Source organism: Rhinichthys klamathensis, unplaced genomic scaffold (genome assembly GCF_029890125.1).
Source record: "Rhinichthys klamathensis goyatoka isolate OS25496 unplaced genomic scaffold, OSU_Roscu_1.1 h1tg000325l_1, whole genome shotgun sequence".
NCBI classification, from domain to species: domain Eukaryota; kingdom Metazoa; phylum Chordata; class Actinopteri; order Cypriniformes; family Leuciscidae; genus Rhinichthys; species Rhinichthys klamathensis.
In genome coordinates this window covers 1,871,952-1,885,625 of record NW_026606840.1, presented here as the reverse complement: position 1 = coordinate 1,885,625, position 13,674 = coordinate 1,871,952, and the positions used below count along the sequence as shown (strand labels likewise).

General features: G+C 39.8%; 1 protein-coding gene across 7 annotated transcripts in view; it reads right to left on the bottom strand.

Annotated features, from left to right (window-relative positions):
- Window positions 1-13,674, bottom strand: part of dclk2a (doublecortin-like kinase 2a) — a 64,474-nt gene that overhangs the window by 5,234 nt on the left and 45,566 nt on the right. For all 7 annotated transcript variants that reach the window (XR_008809646.1, XR_008809647.1, XM_056271773.1 and 4 more), the window contains 10 exons: window positions 11,594-11,678; window positions 11,046-11,151; window positions 10,627-10,684; window positions 9,469-9,588; window positions 5,007-5,153; window positions 4,656-4,789; window positions 4,439-4,516; window positions 3,796-3,892; window positions 1,094-1,180; window positions 615-728 (listed from right to left, as the gene is read on the bottom strand). Coding sequence is in view for 5 of the 7 variants with exons in the window: in XM_056271773.1 (XP_056127748.1) it covers window positions 615-728; window positions 1,094-1,180; window positions 3,796-3,892; window positions 4,439-4,516; window positions 4,656-4,789; window positions 5,007-5,153; window positions 9,469-9,588; window positions 10,627-10,684; window positions 11,046-11,151; window positions 11,594-11,678 (1,026 nt within the window). In the remaining 2 variants the exon portion in view is untranslated. The remainder of the gene's footprint in view (window positions 1-614; window positions 729-1,093; window positions 1,181-3,795; window positions 3,893-4,438; window positions 4,517-4,655; window positions 4,790-5,006; window positions 5,154-9,468; window positions 9,589-10,626; window positions 10,685-11,045; window positions 11,152-11,593; window positions 11,679-13,674) is intronic.

Here is a 13,674-nt window from a genome sequence, read left to right as displayed (position 1 = left end):
ATCTATTTCTCGTAGCCACGAGTTAAATGTGTAAATAACCTACGTGACCATAGTTTTGTCGTGGCTATTTCCGATAATTCCAGGTTTCCAAGTGAACCGTACATGTTCACCATAATTAAACACATTTTTGTTTTGGTTAATTATTTTAAATACAAAAGTTGAAATCACACGACTCAGTAGGTCTGTGTTAAATGGTTAAAAAAAATACATTATCACTTAAAGTCAAATAAAAAAAAATGTATGGAGAAAATGAACGGGATCTTTATACTTGCGCCTGATGTGATGCTTTCTGAAGTCATTTCCAATTTCATAGCTCTGGCATATTTGGTGCTGTGCTTGTTTGCAATACAATAATCTCTCCTATTTTCTGAGACTTAGCAGTTATGTAAGTCATGAGCGCTGAGGGAGACAAACTGATTGATTTGATGCTGGTGTCCACAGTGGCTGTAATTTCAGTGACGCTATGCTTTGGAATTATGTGTAATCCAAGTACTAATCATTAGGGACCGAGAGGATGACATTGATTATTTTTTTAAGCAGTGCATTTTAACAGATGATAGCAGCTGCGGTTATGATGGGCAGACTTTTTCTCATATGTGAGTGTGTGTGCTCACCACAAGAACAGAGACTCCAGGGGAAGTGTTGCTCTGTTTCTGCACAGAGTTAAAGTGCTTTTTGAGTTTACCTGCCACCTCCATCTTCATATTGTTTTCCATTGCAGCATCCTCCTGTTGGTTAATGAAGTGGATTAGGATAGGCCAATCTAATGGTGAGCAATATACTGTAACTGTGTCCACCAGTACATATTGACTAAATTGTGGGTTTCAGTTTGAAAAAAATTTGAAACAAATCAAAACCACCTCTAATACAGCTTAAATTGCATCAATAATGTTTTATGAGTAAGTGTGCGAGTGAATCCCTTGCGGCCATCCATGCTGCTCAACATGCAATGCCTAAAATACATTTTGATTTTGGTATATTATATATATAGAAATGTGATACTTTAGTGTAGCATATCCATTACATAGCTCCACAATATTGACAAAAAACAAAAACAAATCAAACATATACACCACTAAACCCATCCACTCACATTTACCGTGACCCAGGGGTGAGACAGCACATCATCTGCTGTGTATCTGGCCTCCACATTCACCAGCAGCATGTGACCAATCAACTCCTGTATGAACACATCATGATCATTTATTTGTTGATTTAATAGATTTTTAGCATTAAAAAGGTACACAAAAGGACAGGAAACAAATACTGTTATATTAAATCTTTGCACTTAAAGTTAAAGGTGAAATATGTAGTTTCTGTGACACTAGTGGCACCTAGCGGATTTACAAAAATAAAGCATATTTTCAAACAACCTTGCAAATGCCCCTTTCACACGTTGTTTCTTCTCAAACATCACACGCCTAGCTCTTACGGTGCTTGTGAAGGCATGTCTCAACAGGTAAAAGTAGGCTACTTTCAATAAAAGGTCCAACATACAGTATTAGGAATACGTTTAGCTGTGTTGCTTTGTGTCATGAGTAAGCAGCTGAGTTGGCTAATAATGCTCTGTCTAGAGAGAGAATACTGTATATATATTATATATACACATTTATATTTTAGTTGTATAACGGTACATGTATTCGTCTCGAACCGTACGGTACGGACGTCATGGTTCGGTGCATGCAGTCACACGACAAATACAATCAGTCACAGGCGATCCACACTCCAATCCAGAAGGGGGCGCGCACGGCAATGCAATGCTGTTTGTTACCAGAAAAAAGCTCAGAAGAGATGATCGATCGATGTTTACATCTCTCAACCATAGACAGTATAAGAAGTGGACAGAGCCATCTCATTGGAACTCAGTTGAGACAGTTGAAGCCCATTTTTAGCGATTTTTGAGCACTTCCGTTCCTGACGCGCAGACTCAAACCGACTCAAACTAAGCTTGATGACGTGAGCAACCTGTCTGACAGACGTTAATCTTGTAGTAGCTGTGCGTGAAAATTGCCAACGTTAATCTTGCAGAGACGGGGAACTTGAGCAAAGAGTTCTTTGGCGTGAGTGAGCAGGAGTAAGAATTCCCTTGCTTTTATGGACTCATTATCTGTGGGCTTCTCCCTTGACGGGACGTCCCCCCGATTGCCTGCGAGCTTCTCCTCCTGTCTGTGCGGTAACTTCTGTACAGCGCGACAGAGAGTCGAGTGGTTATGACGCAATCGTTAGCCTATTTTTACTAAATCTGTTTCTACGGGGCCATAGTGTAACATAGAAGGTAATGGAGCCCTTTATACATTGTCGTGTTTCTTTAGAAATAAATAATGGACAAATGGAGTCTTTAAACGCCTCAGATGTAAAGTTATTCGCTGTCAAAGTGACGCAAAAATGAATGGGAGTCAATGGAAATGCTAACGCAAGTGAAGTTCTGCTACAACATGGCGGCACCCGGCCGGCTTCAACTTCCGGTCGATGGATTACCCCCTTGCTCTCAACCAGTGTGTGGCGAGCAGGACGAGGCCGAGTGACGTGAGAGCGGCGCGAGGCCGGTGGCGTGAGTGGTAATGAGCGACACCTGTGAGACGCACCGGTCTCGCATCTCTCACGGAGGACTGCTGGCCACAGAAACAAAACACAACATAAAATAAGGCCTGTTCCTCTCTCTATCTTCACCGTCGTCGCTCCTCCTTTATGCCTCCGCTCCTCCGTGAGAGATGCGAGACCGGTGCGTCTCACAAGTGTCGCTCATTACCACTCACGCCACCGGCCTCGCGCCGCTCTCACGTCACTCGGCCTCGTCCTGCTCGCCACACAGTGTTTCAACTGCGGAAAGATATCAATATCAAGAATATCTCAAGTAGCATTACATTTACCTCAGGCATTTAGTGTCAACAGCAGGTTAGTTTTGTATATGCACGATATTAGCCTATTCATTATATTTACTTAACCTGTTAGTAATGTATTGATTATTTAATGTATGTTTAAATAAATTTGTCATGAAAACAAGCTATGAAAGCCACGGTGTAAATGATTAAAATTAGAAAATTAACTTTATAATTAGATTTAGAAGTTAATGCAAAACCTGCCTTATGTGCAATTTACAGCATGATTTTGGGCTCTGTTGTTAATTGTATCATTTAATATTATAGCAATGTGTAATTAAGGGCTCCCCATATAGTTTACAGCATTAGCTAAGATAGATTTGTTTAATCCTTAAGCAAATTAATTATAATAGAATTAAACACATATACACATTTGTTTAATCAAAAACAAATGTGTATATTTGTATAGTTTAATTAAGAAAAAAGCTGAAATTTTATGTTTAGTTTTCTCCCCCTGCTGTACCGAACCGTGACTTCAATACTGAGGTACGTACCGAACCATCATTGTTTGTGTACCGTTACACTCCTAATTTATATACATATACACCTGTATATATACACCACTATATACTGTACATAAAATGTAATTTTCTAAATTAAAATGTGATAAACATGTTAAAGTGTATGAAAACATTCACATTTGCAAACACAGCAAAACATTCTACCATTCAGTGAAGAGAAAGATGTTATAAACCTAGCAAAAACAGTTCTAAAGCTGGATGGGCTGAGTGTGAGAGTGGGAGGATGTGAATAAGGTGAGTTGATGGTGTGAGTAGGATGAAAGAAAGTGGAGTGCAGCAGTCAGGACAGAGTATACAGGATGAAGAATGATGGATGTGGAGATAAATGAGTGAGATTGAAACAGTGCATTTTAAGAATGTAGCATGTGTCAAAATGTGTGTTTGTCTGTACTCACTTTAGCAGAATCAGTGATATTGTCCCAGAAGGGTGAAGGGAACTCTAAACGCCCTACCAGAATCTGATCAAATAGGTCATCCTGAAGGTTATTCTCACTACAAAAATAAATGCAATGCACACAGACACACACACAATATTTAATGAACAATAACTTCTGAGAACACTACGCAATGAACAAAATGAGACTGAATTTTTAACACTCTAGTATATTAAAGTCACCATGAAATCAAAATGGACAATTCTTGTTTGTTTTTTTATGGAATATTGCAGTATTTATTATAAATGATTTATCTGTGCACATTATTATTTAAATGTTTTAATTTAATTTTAATTTCATGTGTCCTGGTAATCTTTAACCAAAATAACTTCCCCTCCCACTTGCAATGACATCTCTTCTGTACTCTGATGACGTGTTTATTGGCGCGAGGGCAGGACAACCTGTCACTCACATGAGATCGACCAATAGCAAACCAAAATGATTCAACCATCCAATCAATTCTTGATGGACAAAATCCCACCCTACATTTTTTCTTGTCCATTTCACTCGGATATAGGTCACTATTGGAAAGAAAAGACTATCGCAACTACTGTTTCATGCTGACTTTAACATGAAGGACTGAGACAGTTTTATCTAGTGTTACCTGCGGAAAGGTGGGAAGCCACATAGAAGGATATAGGTAATCACTCCAGCTGCCCAGATATCCACCTTTAGCCCATAACTGCAGCGATGCCCGGATATAAAGACAGTCAATAACATTCATCCTCCAGTATTTTAAAGGCTATTAAACACAGATATTCATGCTTCCATAGCAATATCACTTTTGATGATATAAAAACAAAACAATCAATGACTCTTACCCTGACTCTGCTATGATTTCTGGGGCAACGTAAGTGGGTGTTCCGCAAACAGTGTACAGCGGGCCTTCAACCACTGTGGCCAAGCCAAAATCACCCAACTTCAAAGACTTTGTACCATTAGGGTACTCGCACACCTACGACACACATAGTGAAAGAGGCAAAAGGGTTATTTTTATCCACCAGGATTTACATTATTTCCTCTTTACATACTGTGCCTTAAGTAATTTTTCAGGTACAAAGTGCAAAGTTTTTTCTTCACAGGTTTCATGTCTCTATATTGCTGTGTGTGTCAAAGATGTGTGAATTAAAGTATTCTTAGATCCATAGTCTCTGTGCAAGATGTGTTCATACCAGCAGATTCTCAGGTTTGATGTCTCGATGGACGATACACATTCTGTGCAGGTATTTGAGAGCAGCTGCCAGGTCGAATACCATCACACAAGCATCTCTTTCAGTGTATTTTGTTGAGGAGGTGATTGCATCAAACAGATCTCCACCCTGAAACACAAATGGCAAAAACTATTTTGTATAAAACACGTTCAACTAGAGGCAACAAACATTTTTTCTGCCTATAAAAGTGGCCATTTAGTGCAATATTGCTGACAATAATACAAAGATTTCTCAATGCATTTGACCTACCTAATAATGTATGTTGGATCTGATTTTATACATGGGGATTTTATTGCATCATGAAAAATATTATATATTATAGTCATGGAACAGAAGAATGCAGACACAGATATTATTATCTGAATAGAGTTTATTGAATGACAAACAGGATGTCAGCAGGTGAGTCTTTGGATTGCAGATAGTTATGCTGAAACTGGCATGAAAGTGACAGGTCTTATCTGTTGCAGGCTGAGATGAGAGGTGACTGGATGACGGTTATTCACAGAAGACAGAAGACTGAAGATGAAACAGTTTGAGATAGGATCGCACAGGTACGTAGTCAGGTAGCCGATGGAGAAGAGAAACATCGCTGGCACAGGAGGCCTAGGAGAAGCCACGGCGACTATCGTCTGAGGAGGAGCCAGGCTGCCCAAGGACTGAGGCGATGCCGGTGTGATGGAGGACCAAGGCGTACCCGAAGGGAAGGAGGAGCCCGCTGCAGCCATAGGGCTGGAGGAACGGAGTGTTGCAAAAGATCAGCAAGTCTGTGGCGGAGGTGGTGTGACAACTGACCAAGGGGGAGCCAGTGGGACGAGGGAACCCGGTAGAGCCAAATGTGGAGTCAACAGGTCGATGGACCGAGACGGAGCGAGACGATCTGAGGATGGAGGCAGCGCCACTGGATCTATCCGCTCAGGTGCTGATGGTGGTTGCAGGACCTGAGGCTCGACATGACTGCTTGGCATTGCAGGAGAGCAGATGCAGGGCTGGAGGACTGGCTGAGCAGGGCGGTGATGGAGGCAAATTAAGGCAAGACAGGGTCGAAGGTAACAATACATTTTCCATGCAGGTGTCTGTGCTGTCTAGAAACAGCGATGAAGGTTCAGAGGAAACAGGACGAAAGTTCATACAGTCCATGGTGCGGTCTAGGACCAGCAATGAAAAAATAGAAATAGAGTGGGAGACGAAACCTCCGCACTTAAAGTCCCTGTAAAGTCAAAATTAAGTATGTGTTCTGAGTTTGTCACACCACAGAAAAATGTGTTATTAGTCACCCAGCCAAATTTGAATGATAAAAAAAGCCAGCAAGTACATAAAATAAGCTATCAAAATCTTGAAAAAATGAGCAGTATTCTCTGCTCTCAAACGCTGGGGGCGTGTCCGCTGGCTGTGCTGAAGCCACGCCCACTCGCGGGAAAGCTGCCGTCGCCACACTCAACTCTACAGCCGGAATAGATGCTCGCACGGTGGGCACGCACTGCCGATGATGGCACCATTGTCGGCGCGACTGGAGGATGAAGGCCGAGGCGGGAGATAGTCGGTTCGGCCCCATTCACCAGTAACAGCGGATTATCAGTGAATCCCAGTTGTCTCTGATGAAAGTTTATAAAACTATCCCGTGTAAAATGATCACTTACAGAGGTGGTTTTGGCAGTGATCCTCAGCTCTCCATCAAAGTGGCTCTTCACAAAATTAATCCACTTCTTCTTGATGTAATCGTTTTTCGGAAATGTAAATAAGGACACCGATCTGTTTTGTACTGATCCGGTGATCGCATCCAGGTAGTAACGTTACGCATTTCCGTGACAAAGGCATAGCTAGCTAGCAATCTGTAGGCCGTTACTAATAATAGTACTGACAGTAACTCGCGAATGAGCGGCAAACTGATGTGAATGTGCTCTATAATATTGTTAGGAGCGGCCAGCCTCAGCGGCTTTAGTGCGTCATCAAGTAGGGGCGTGTCCAGGAGCTCAAGGGCTCCAGTGCGTCATCGAGCCCCGTTTTAGCCCCGCCCAGAAAATCCGGAAAATAGCAATGGTGAAAAACTGTTTAACGGTCTAACTCCACAATTCAGTACTTCACAGTTCACAGTCTTTGTAATATGTTTAATCAATACATTTCTAACATTTATAATGTGTTTAGAATTTTTTTTTGAAATTGCCTTTACAGGGACTTTAAGTCCATCAGCTAGTCCTAAATCTCAAAATCCACCAAAATTATCTCGGCCACTGATGTCTTGAGCTCACAAGCCTGGTCAGACACACTGGGAAGCTCCTCTTCCTAGCGCTGACCTCTTATCTTCGGGCACTAGCTGAAGCGTCGCGGTGGGTGGTGGCTCTCCGTCTGCGGGGGACTCACACGTTTCCTCCATGGTCGATGGTGGTGGAATGGACTCTGGGTCCAGCGGTGTCCTGGACGGGGGGCAGAAACTCTCCAGACACTGGATGATAGCGTCCCTCCAGTTCAGTCCAGAGGTGTCTGGGAGGTCTACGGGGTGATGGTAATTCGCCCTGATCCAGAACAGTGACTTCAGGGTCTTGTCATCAAATGGGCTGGTGACGGCAAGGAGGCAGAAGTTCTCGGTAAAAACAAAAAAGATGAGATATTTTGAAATGGCCAGCACTTGCGCTTGTAGCCCAAGACTGGTTGCCTAGTTAGTACCTGGATGGGAGACCTCCTGGGAAAACTAGTCTGCTGCGGGTTACCCCTTATTTACACTGCACACGGCTCAGAAGCGGCTCTCCGCGCCGCGCGGATCTTCGCTAAAAATAGGCGCCGAATCTATTTTCAACGGACGCAGCGTCCAAGCCGCACCGTAAATACAAAATAAGTCAAAAAACACTGTCAATTTCAAAATAAACACCCTGTGCAGACTCCCAATTGTATTGCGCACCAATATATCCTTGGTAGAAACCATAGACTGTAAGGTAAAAACCCAAAAATCAAGAAAAAACACATCGGACAGGCAATTCACGTGGTCTCTCGCATCCAGTCGCTTTCGCTTTTGAAATGCTCCTGGTGTGAGTTGGAACCACGTGGAAGATGGAACAAAACCTTTTCGGAGCCATAACGCGCCGCAGATGTGTGCAGTGTAAATAAAGGGTTAGTGAGGCCAGCAGGGGGCGCTCACCCTGTGGTCTGTGTGGGTCCTAACGCCCCAGTATAGTGACGGGGACACTATACTGTCAAAAAGCACCGTCCTTCGGATGAGACATTAAACCGAGGTCCTGACTCTCTGTGGTCATTAAAAATCCCAAATTTGCCTGTTGGCCTCTGTCCATCATGGCCTCCTAATCATCCATATATATACTGATTGGCTTCATCACTCCACGTACGTCTCTTCTCCACCAATAAGCTGGTGTGTGGTGGGCGTTCTGGCGCAATATGGCTGCCGTAGCATCATCCAGGTGGATGCTGCACATTGGTGGTGGTTGAGGAGATTCCCCGCCTTCTATGTAAAGAGCTTTGGGTGCGCGAGAAAAGCACTATATAAATGTAATGAATTATTTTGAGTTTGAGATAGGATCGCACTGGTAGCAAATCCACAGATGGAAGTTCAGTCTAGAACGACGAGACCAGACAAACATGTGTGTTTGGTGCTGGCTTTTATGGAGGAACTGATGAGGCTGATGGCAGACAGATGTGGTGATTGTTGAGTATGCACAGCCAGAAAGGGATGATGGGAAACAGTGTGCTGAGGTGACTGGTCTTGTGACTGAGGATTGTGACTATTATATTATATTATATTATATTATATTATATTATATTATATTATATTATATTATATTATATTATATTATATAGTTTAGTTTAGTTTTATTTTATACAAACACTACTGTTCAAAAGTTTGGGGTCAGTACATTTTTAATAAAAGAAATTAATACTTTTATTCAGCAAGGGTGCATTAAACATTTATTATATTACAAAAGATTTACATCTCTAATTAATGCTGACTTTCAGTATCCTGAATAAATGTAACATGGTTTCTACAAAAATGGCTGCTGGAAATTCAGATTTGCCATCATAGAAATTATGATTATATTAAAATGTTAAAATAAAATAAAAGTTATTTTAAACAGCAACGGTATTTCACAATATATTATTACTGTTTTTACTGCATTTTAACCAAATACAGTAAATTCCCTTTTGGCTTTTGATTGTTAGTGTATGATATAACAAATCTAAGAATTATATATTATTTAATTATAAAGTTGATAAGTTTCAGAAGCAGAGAAAAGTTTTACATATTTACAAAATAATTTTTGTCAGTGTACACCACAATAAGACCAGGGACATTTATCAAGTAAAGAATAGTATATTTTTATGTTGTCTTTAAATGCAACATAGTGTATGGTGTGGTAAGAACACGTGTAAGTGTGCGTTGTTGAGAGATACAGTTAAAGAGGTGACTAACAAACAGTACCTTCACAAGTTCCATGACTAGATAGAGCTCAGTGGGCGTATCCACCTCCTCAATCAGCATGATGATATTAGGATGCTTAACACGCCTCAACACCGCCACTTCATTCTCGATCAGGTGCTCCTGGGTGTTCAAAGCATGCGTCACTACAAATTCCCAACCCTACAGCATTTCTCAGCAGTCTTTTGTCTTTAGCTGCCGAGGCATAAATCCACATGAATTCCTGAGGCTCGTTCTTGCAGGAAACAAGGCAAACAGGAAACTAACTTCCTTGGTTAAAGCACAGGCTGAAATTAGATTATGAGACATTGGCCGCCAGTATAACTGCTGTTTACATAGCATTCTTACATTGCCAAAAGTATGTGGATAACCCCTTCTAATTAACAGGTTCTATAGTGAAAACAAATAATAATTTAACAGCATTCTGTGACATTCCAACATTGCGGTGACAGTGCCATCTATAAAGAAAAGATTTACTGAGAAATGATTTGTACCTCCACAAAAAAAAAAACCTTAATGCCACTGAATGCATTCGGGATTAATTGGAATGGCGACTACAAGCCATTGCCAAACACCTGCAGTGCCTGACCTCACTAATACTCTTGTGTCCAAATAGGAGCAAATCCATATTTCCAACATATGTTAAAATACTTCTCAGAAGAGTATAAAAAAAACACATATGGATGTGATATTGTCCACATAGTTTTGATCATATAGTGTAAAAACACAGAGGTTCATTGTTAAATCATTAAAAAACTAAAAACCTATTCTGAAGCATTCAGAAGATCTACTGATTGCATTTGGACCATTTGTGTTAGGTGTTGGCTAGCTTTTCTCTCATAACCTGCAAGAGCTGCAGCAGGCTGGATAAATGGCAATGAATAAAATCTAAATCTAATCAGCCATATTAACCGGACCAAAGATTCTACAGACCACTGGGGCGTAAATAATTCACATTGCAATAACCCACCTAAAGCCAGGGTCCAGAACTAATAAACAGCTATAACTGCATTGTCATAAGGACAAAATATATGCATTATTAATAAAAACTATGCAAAATGCAGTTGTATGGCTGGTAAAGGAATAGTAATGGCTGGTCTTTTCTCAGTTGCCTCTCCATTGGCTGTTGTGGCAAAAAAGTTCCTAGAAAGTCCAACTCACTTTGCCTCTGCATTTGTTTTTATCGATGATCTTCAGTGCAAACTCCTTTCCAGTGGGTCTATGGAAAGAAACAGAACAATAGACTTTTACCAAGGAGGCTTATGAAGGTTTGTCTAGAGTGCATTCAGAGCCTCAGGGACCAATTTATAAGGTTAATGTTCTTTCAGTGCACGAGAGATCTTCTATTGAACCTTTTAGCTTCAAAATATGAACATGAGTATTGAATCTAGATGTAGATAGTACTGTTTCTTTCTGTATTTTAATCAGGGAACATGACAATAACAAACATAGAAGGGAGAACAAAACAGAAAGCAACAATTTTATTGACCCCCAAGGACCATTTGATCTCTTTCTGACAGATCTTAACAGAACGAACATCTTTGTTTAAGCAAGTCTTTTATAACTAGTCATTTTCTTACCGTTCGACACACTCCTTAACCACAGCAAAGTTTCCATCACCAATAACTTTGCCAATTTTGTACTTGTCCAAAATAGTGGAAGCAGCTAGGTTCCTGTTTCCATTAACTAAAGGGAATAAACCAACACATTAAACATATCAGATTGAAACACATAATAACAATTTTCATACCATATGATCAAAAAATATTTTCAGATGAAAACCAGACATTTTGTAAAACCCCCCAAATAACAGATTAGCCCCAACATCCTCATCCAACAATTCAAATTTGGTTAGCGCACTATGCAGATAAACAACGGAAGGTCATTCTGACTCATGCACTGCTGAGCAGGGACGTTTGCTCATACACTGCCACCACAGTGTGTGAACGAGTGGGAGAGTGCCTGAGCAAATGTGGCACAGAATGACATGTGTCAGCACTTTCACCGCCAAAGCTTGTCATGCCCCTGAAATGCCCTTTGGGGACTTTTGGACTTAAAACACACTAAGATCCAAGGTGAGTGAGTGAGTGAGTGCATGACAGTGATGAATAGAGGGTGGACATCTTACCTTCAGGGCTCACACTGTTGTTATATTGTTGGGGCGTCTCAGAGGAGCCGTTCACATTGGTTGCAGAGGAGTGATGTGCTGGAATCTGCCAACAGAGACAAAAGTCTCAAAAACCTTAAACAATTAAAACACCTTAGACATTTTATTTAAATACTAAAACGTAAGGCTGGGCGATATAACTAAAACGTATGATATTTAATGCAGTCTAAAATGGATTAAGAGTGTTTTTTTCCATATAAGATAAATCATTAATGCAAACCAACATCAAATTTAGCCGGGCTAAATTTGAAAATATATGAAGTAAATAATTGTATACAAGGTAGGAGTATACTTAAGACTTTATTTAGCTTAATGGTGGATCAATTTAAGTTTTTTAATTTAAGTTAAATTTTTTAAAAATAAACATTTGTTACCAGCCAATCTAGAAAAATTGGTTGTATCCTTAAATCAAGGCATGTTTTCCACACAAATTTCTTACAATGAAAAACGGGGAAGAATGAACACAAGGAAAAACAACAATAATTTCAGTTTGTATGCACCAATATAGCAATGGCTTCTGAAAATTCAGCTTTGCCATTAAAGAAACAAATTACTTTTTATATTTTGAAAAGTTGAATCAGAATTTTGAATTCATTCAGATTCGTATCTGACTCACAGAACACCTGCACTATTTGTGCAAATGTGTTTGTGAAAATAATCATAAAACAAGCTTTACCTGAAAACTCTGAAGTTGCATGTTTATTGAATGTGCATTTACTACAAATAGTCATTATTGGTAAAAATACACATTTGTGACCCTGGACCACAAAACCAGGGTCATTTTTCTAAAATTGAGATTTATACATTATCTGAAAGGTGAATAATAAGCGTTCCATTGATGTATGGTTTGTTAGGATAGGACAATATTTGGCCGAGATACAACTATTTGAAAATCTGGAATCTGAGGTTGCAAAAAATCGAAACATTGAGAAAATCGCCTTTAAAGTTGTCCATTTATGTTCGCGATTGTGCTGCATTCACTCACAAAAATAAATGTTTTATATATTTACAGTAGGAAATTTACAAAATATCTTCATGGAACATGATCTTTACTTAATATCCTAATGGTTTTTGGCATAAAAGAAAAAAATCGATAATTTTTTTGATCCATGCAATGTATTGTTGGCTATTGCCACAAATATACCCGTGCGACATGTGACTGGTTTTGTGATCCAGGATCATATTTACCACCTTTCTAATTCACAAATCCGTATTCCTGGCAAGTAAATTAATGCTTGTGCAAATTTTGGAAAAGTATACATCATTGCCTTAATATTTTTGATACTGAAGTTTAACAGTATCACAGATACTAAAACATGTCTTAACACTCTCATATTCATAAGTCGCTAGACAAGGAAGGATTGCAAAGCAAGCCAATGTCCAAATAAAAGTGAATTAAAATCATTGTGATATTTATCGCCATATCTTTATAAAACATGATTGTTCATTATTATATTGCCCAGCCCTACTAAAAAGAAAAGCATAGATGGTTATAGAAGCTATGCGATTATACAAAACCTTCACAATAAAACAATCAGTTTCTCAAACAACATACTGCCATCCGACATTAAACATCATCTTTAGTGAAATGAATGGTTGACACAAAAATAATTATCTAAAAGACAAACTGTGTGCGACTCACGTAAAAAATAATGGACCTAGTCTTAAAAGATTTTAAATGGGCTGGCAATCAGTATGGTTAAAAAGCCTGTATGTTATCTTGATTCAGCAGCCAAAAAAGAATTAAACTGACGTGACAGTGACGTGAGAAAAGACTAAGTAAGCCAATGGAGACAAATACTGGCAGCATCCTGGTTAAAGCTGGTTTAATAAAGGCTACAGGGTTCCTCTAGGTACACAAGTAACAGTTGGGTATTATGAGCCGCCCTGAAGGAATCAAATACCCCAATGTATAGCAGAATGATATACAAAGCCAACTTCTGCGCTATTAAAGTGACTCACACAATCATACCCAACTGAAGACTTGAATATCCAGAAGGAACTGCAGCTAATATGAATGCTGCTACAGAAGGCAGAGTTTC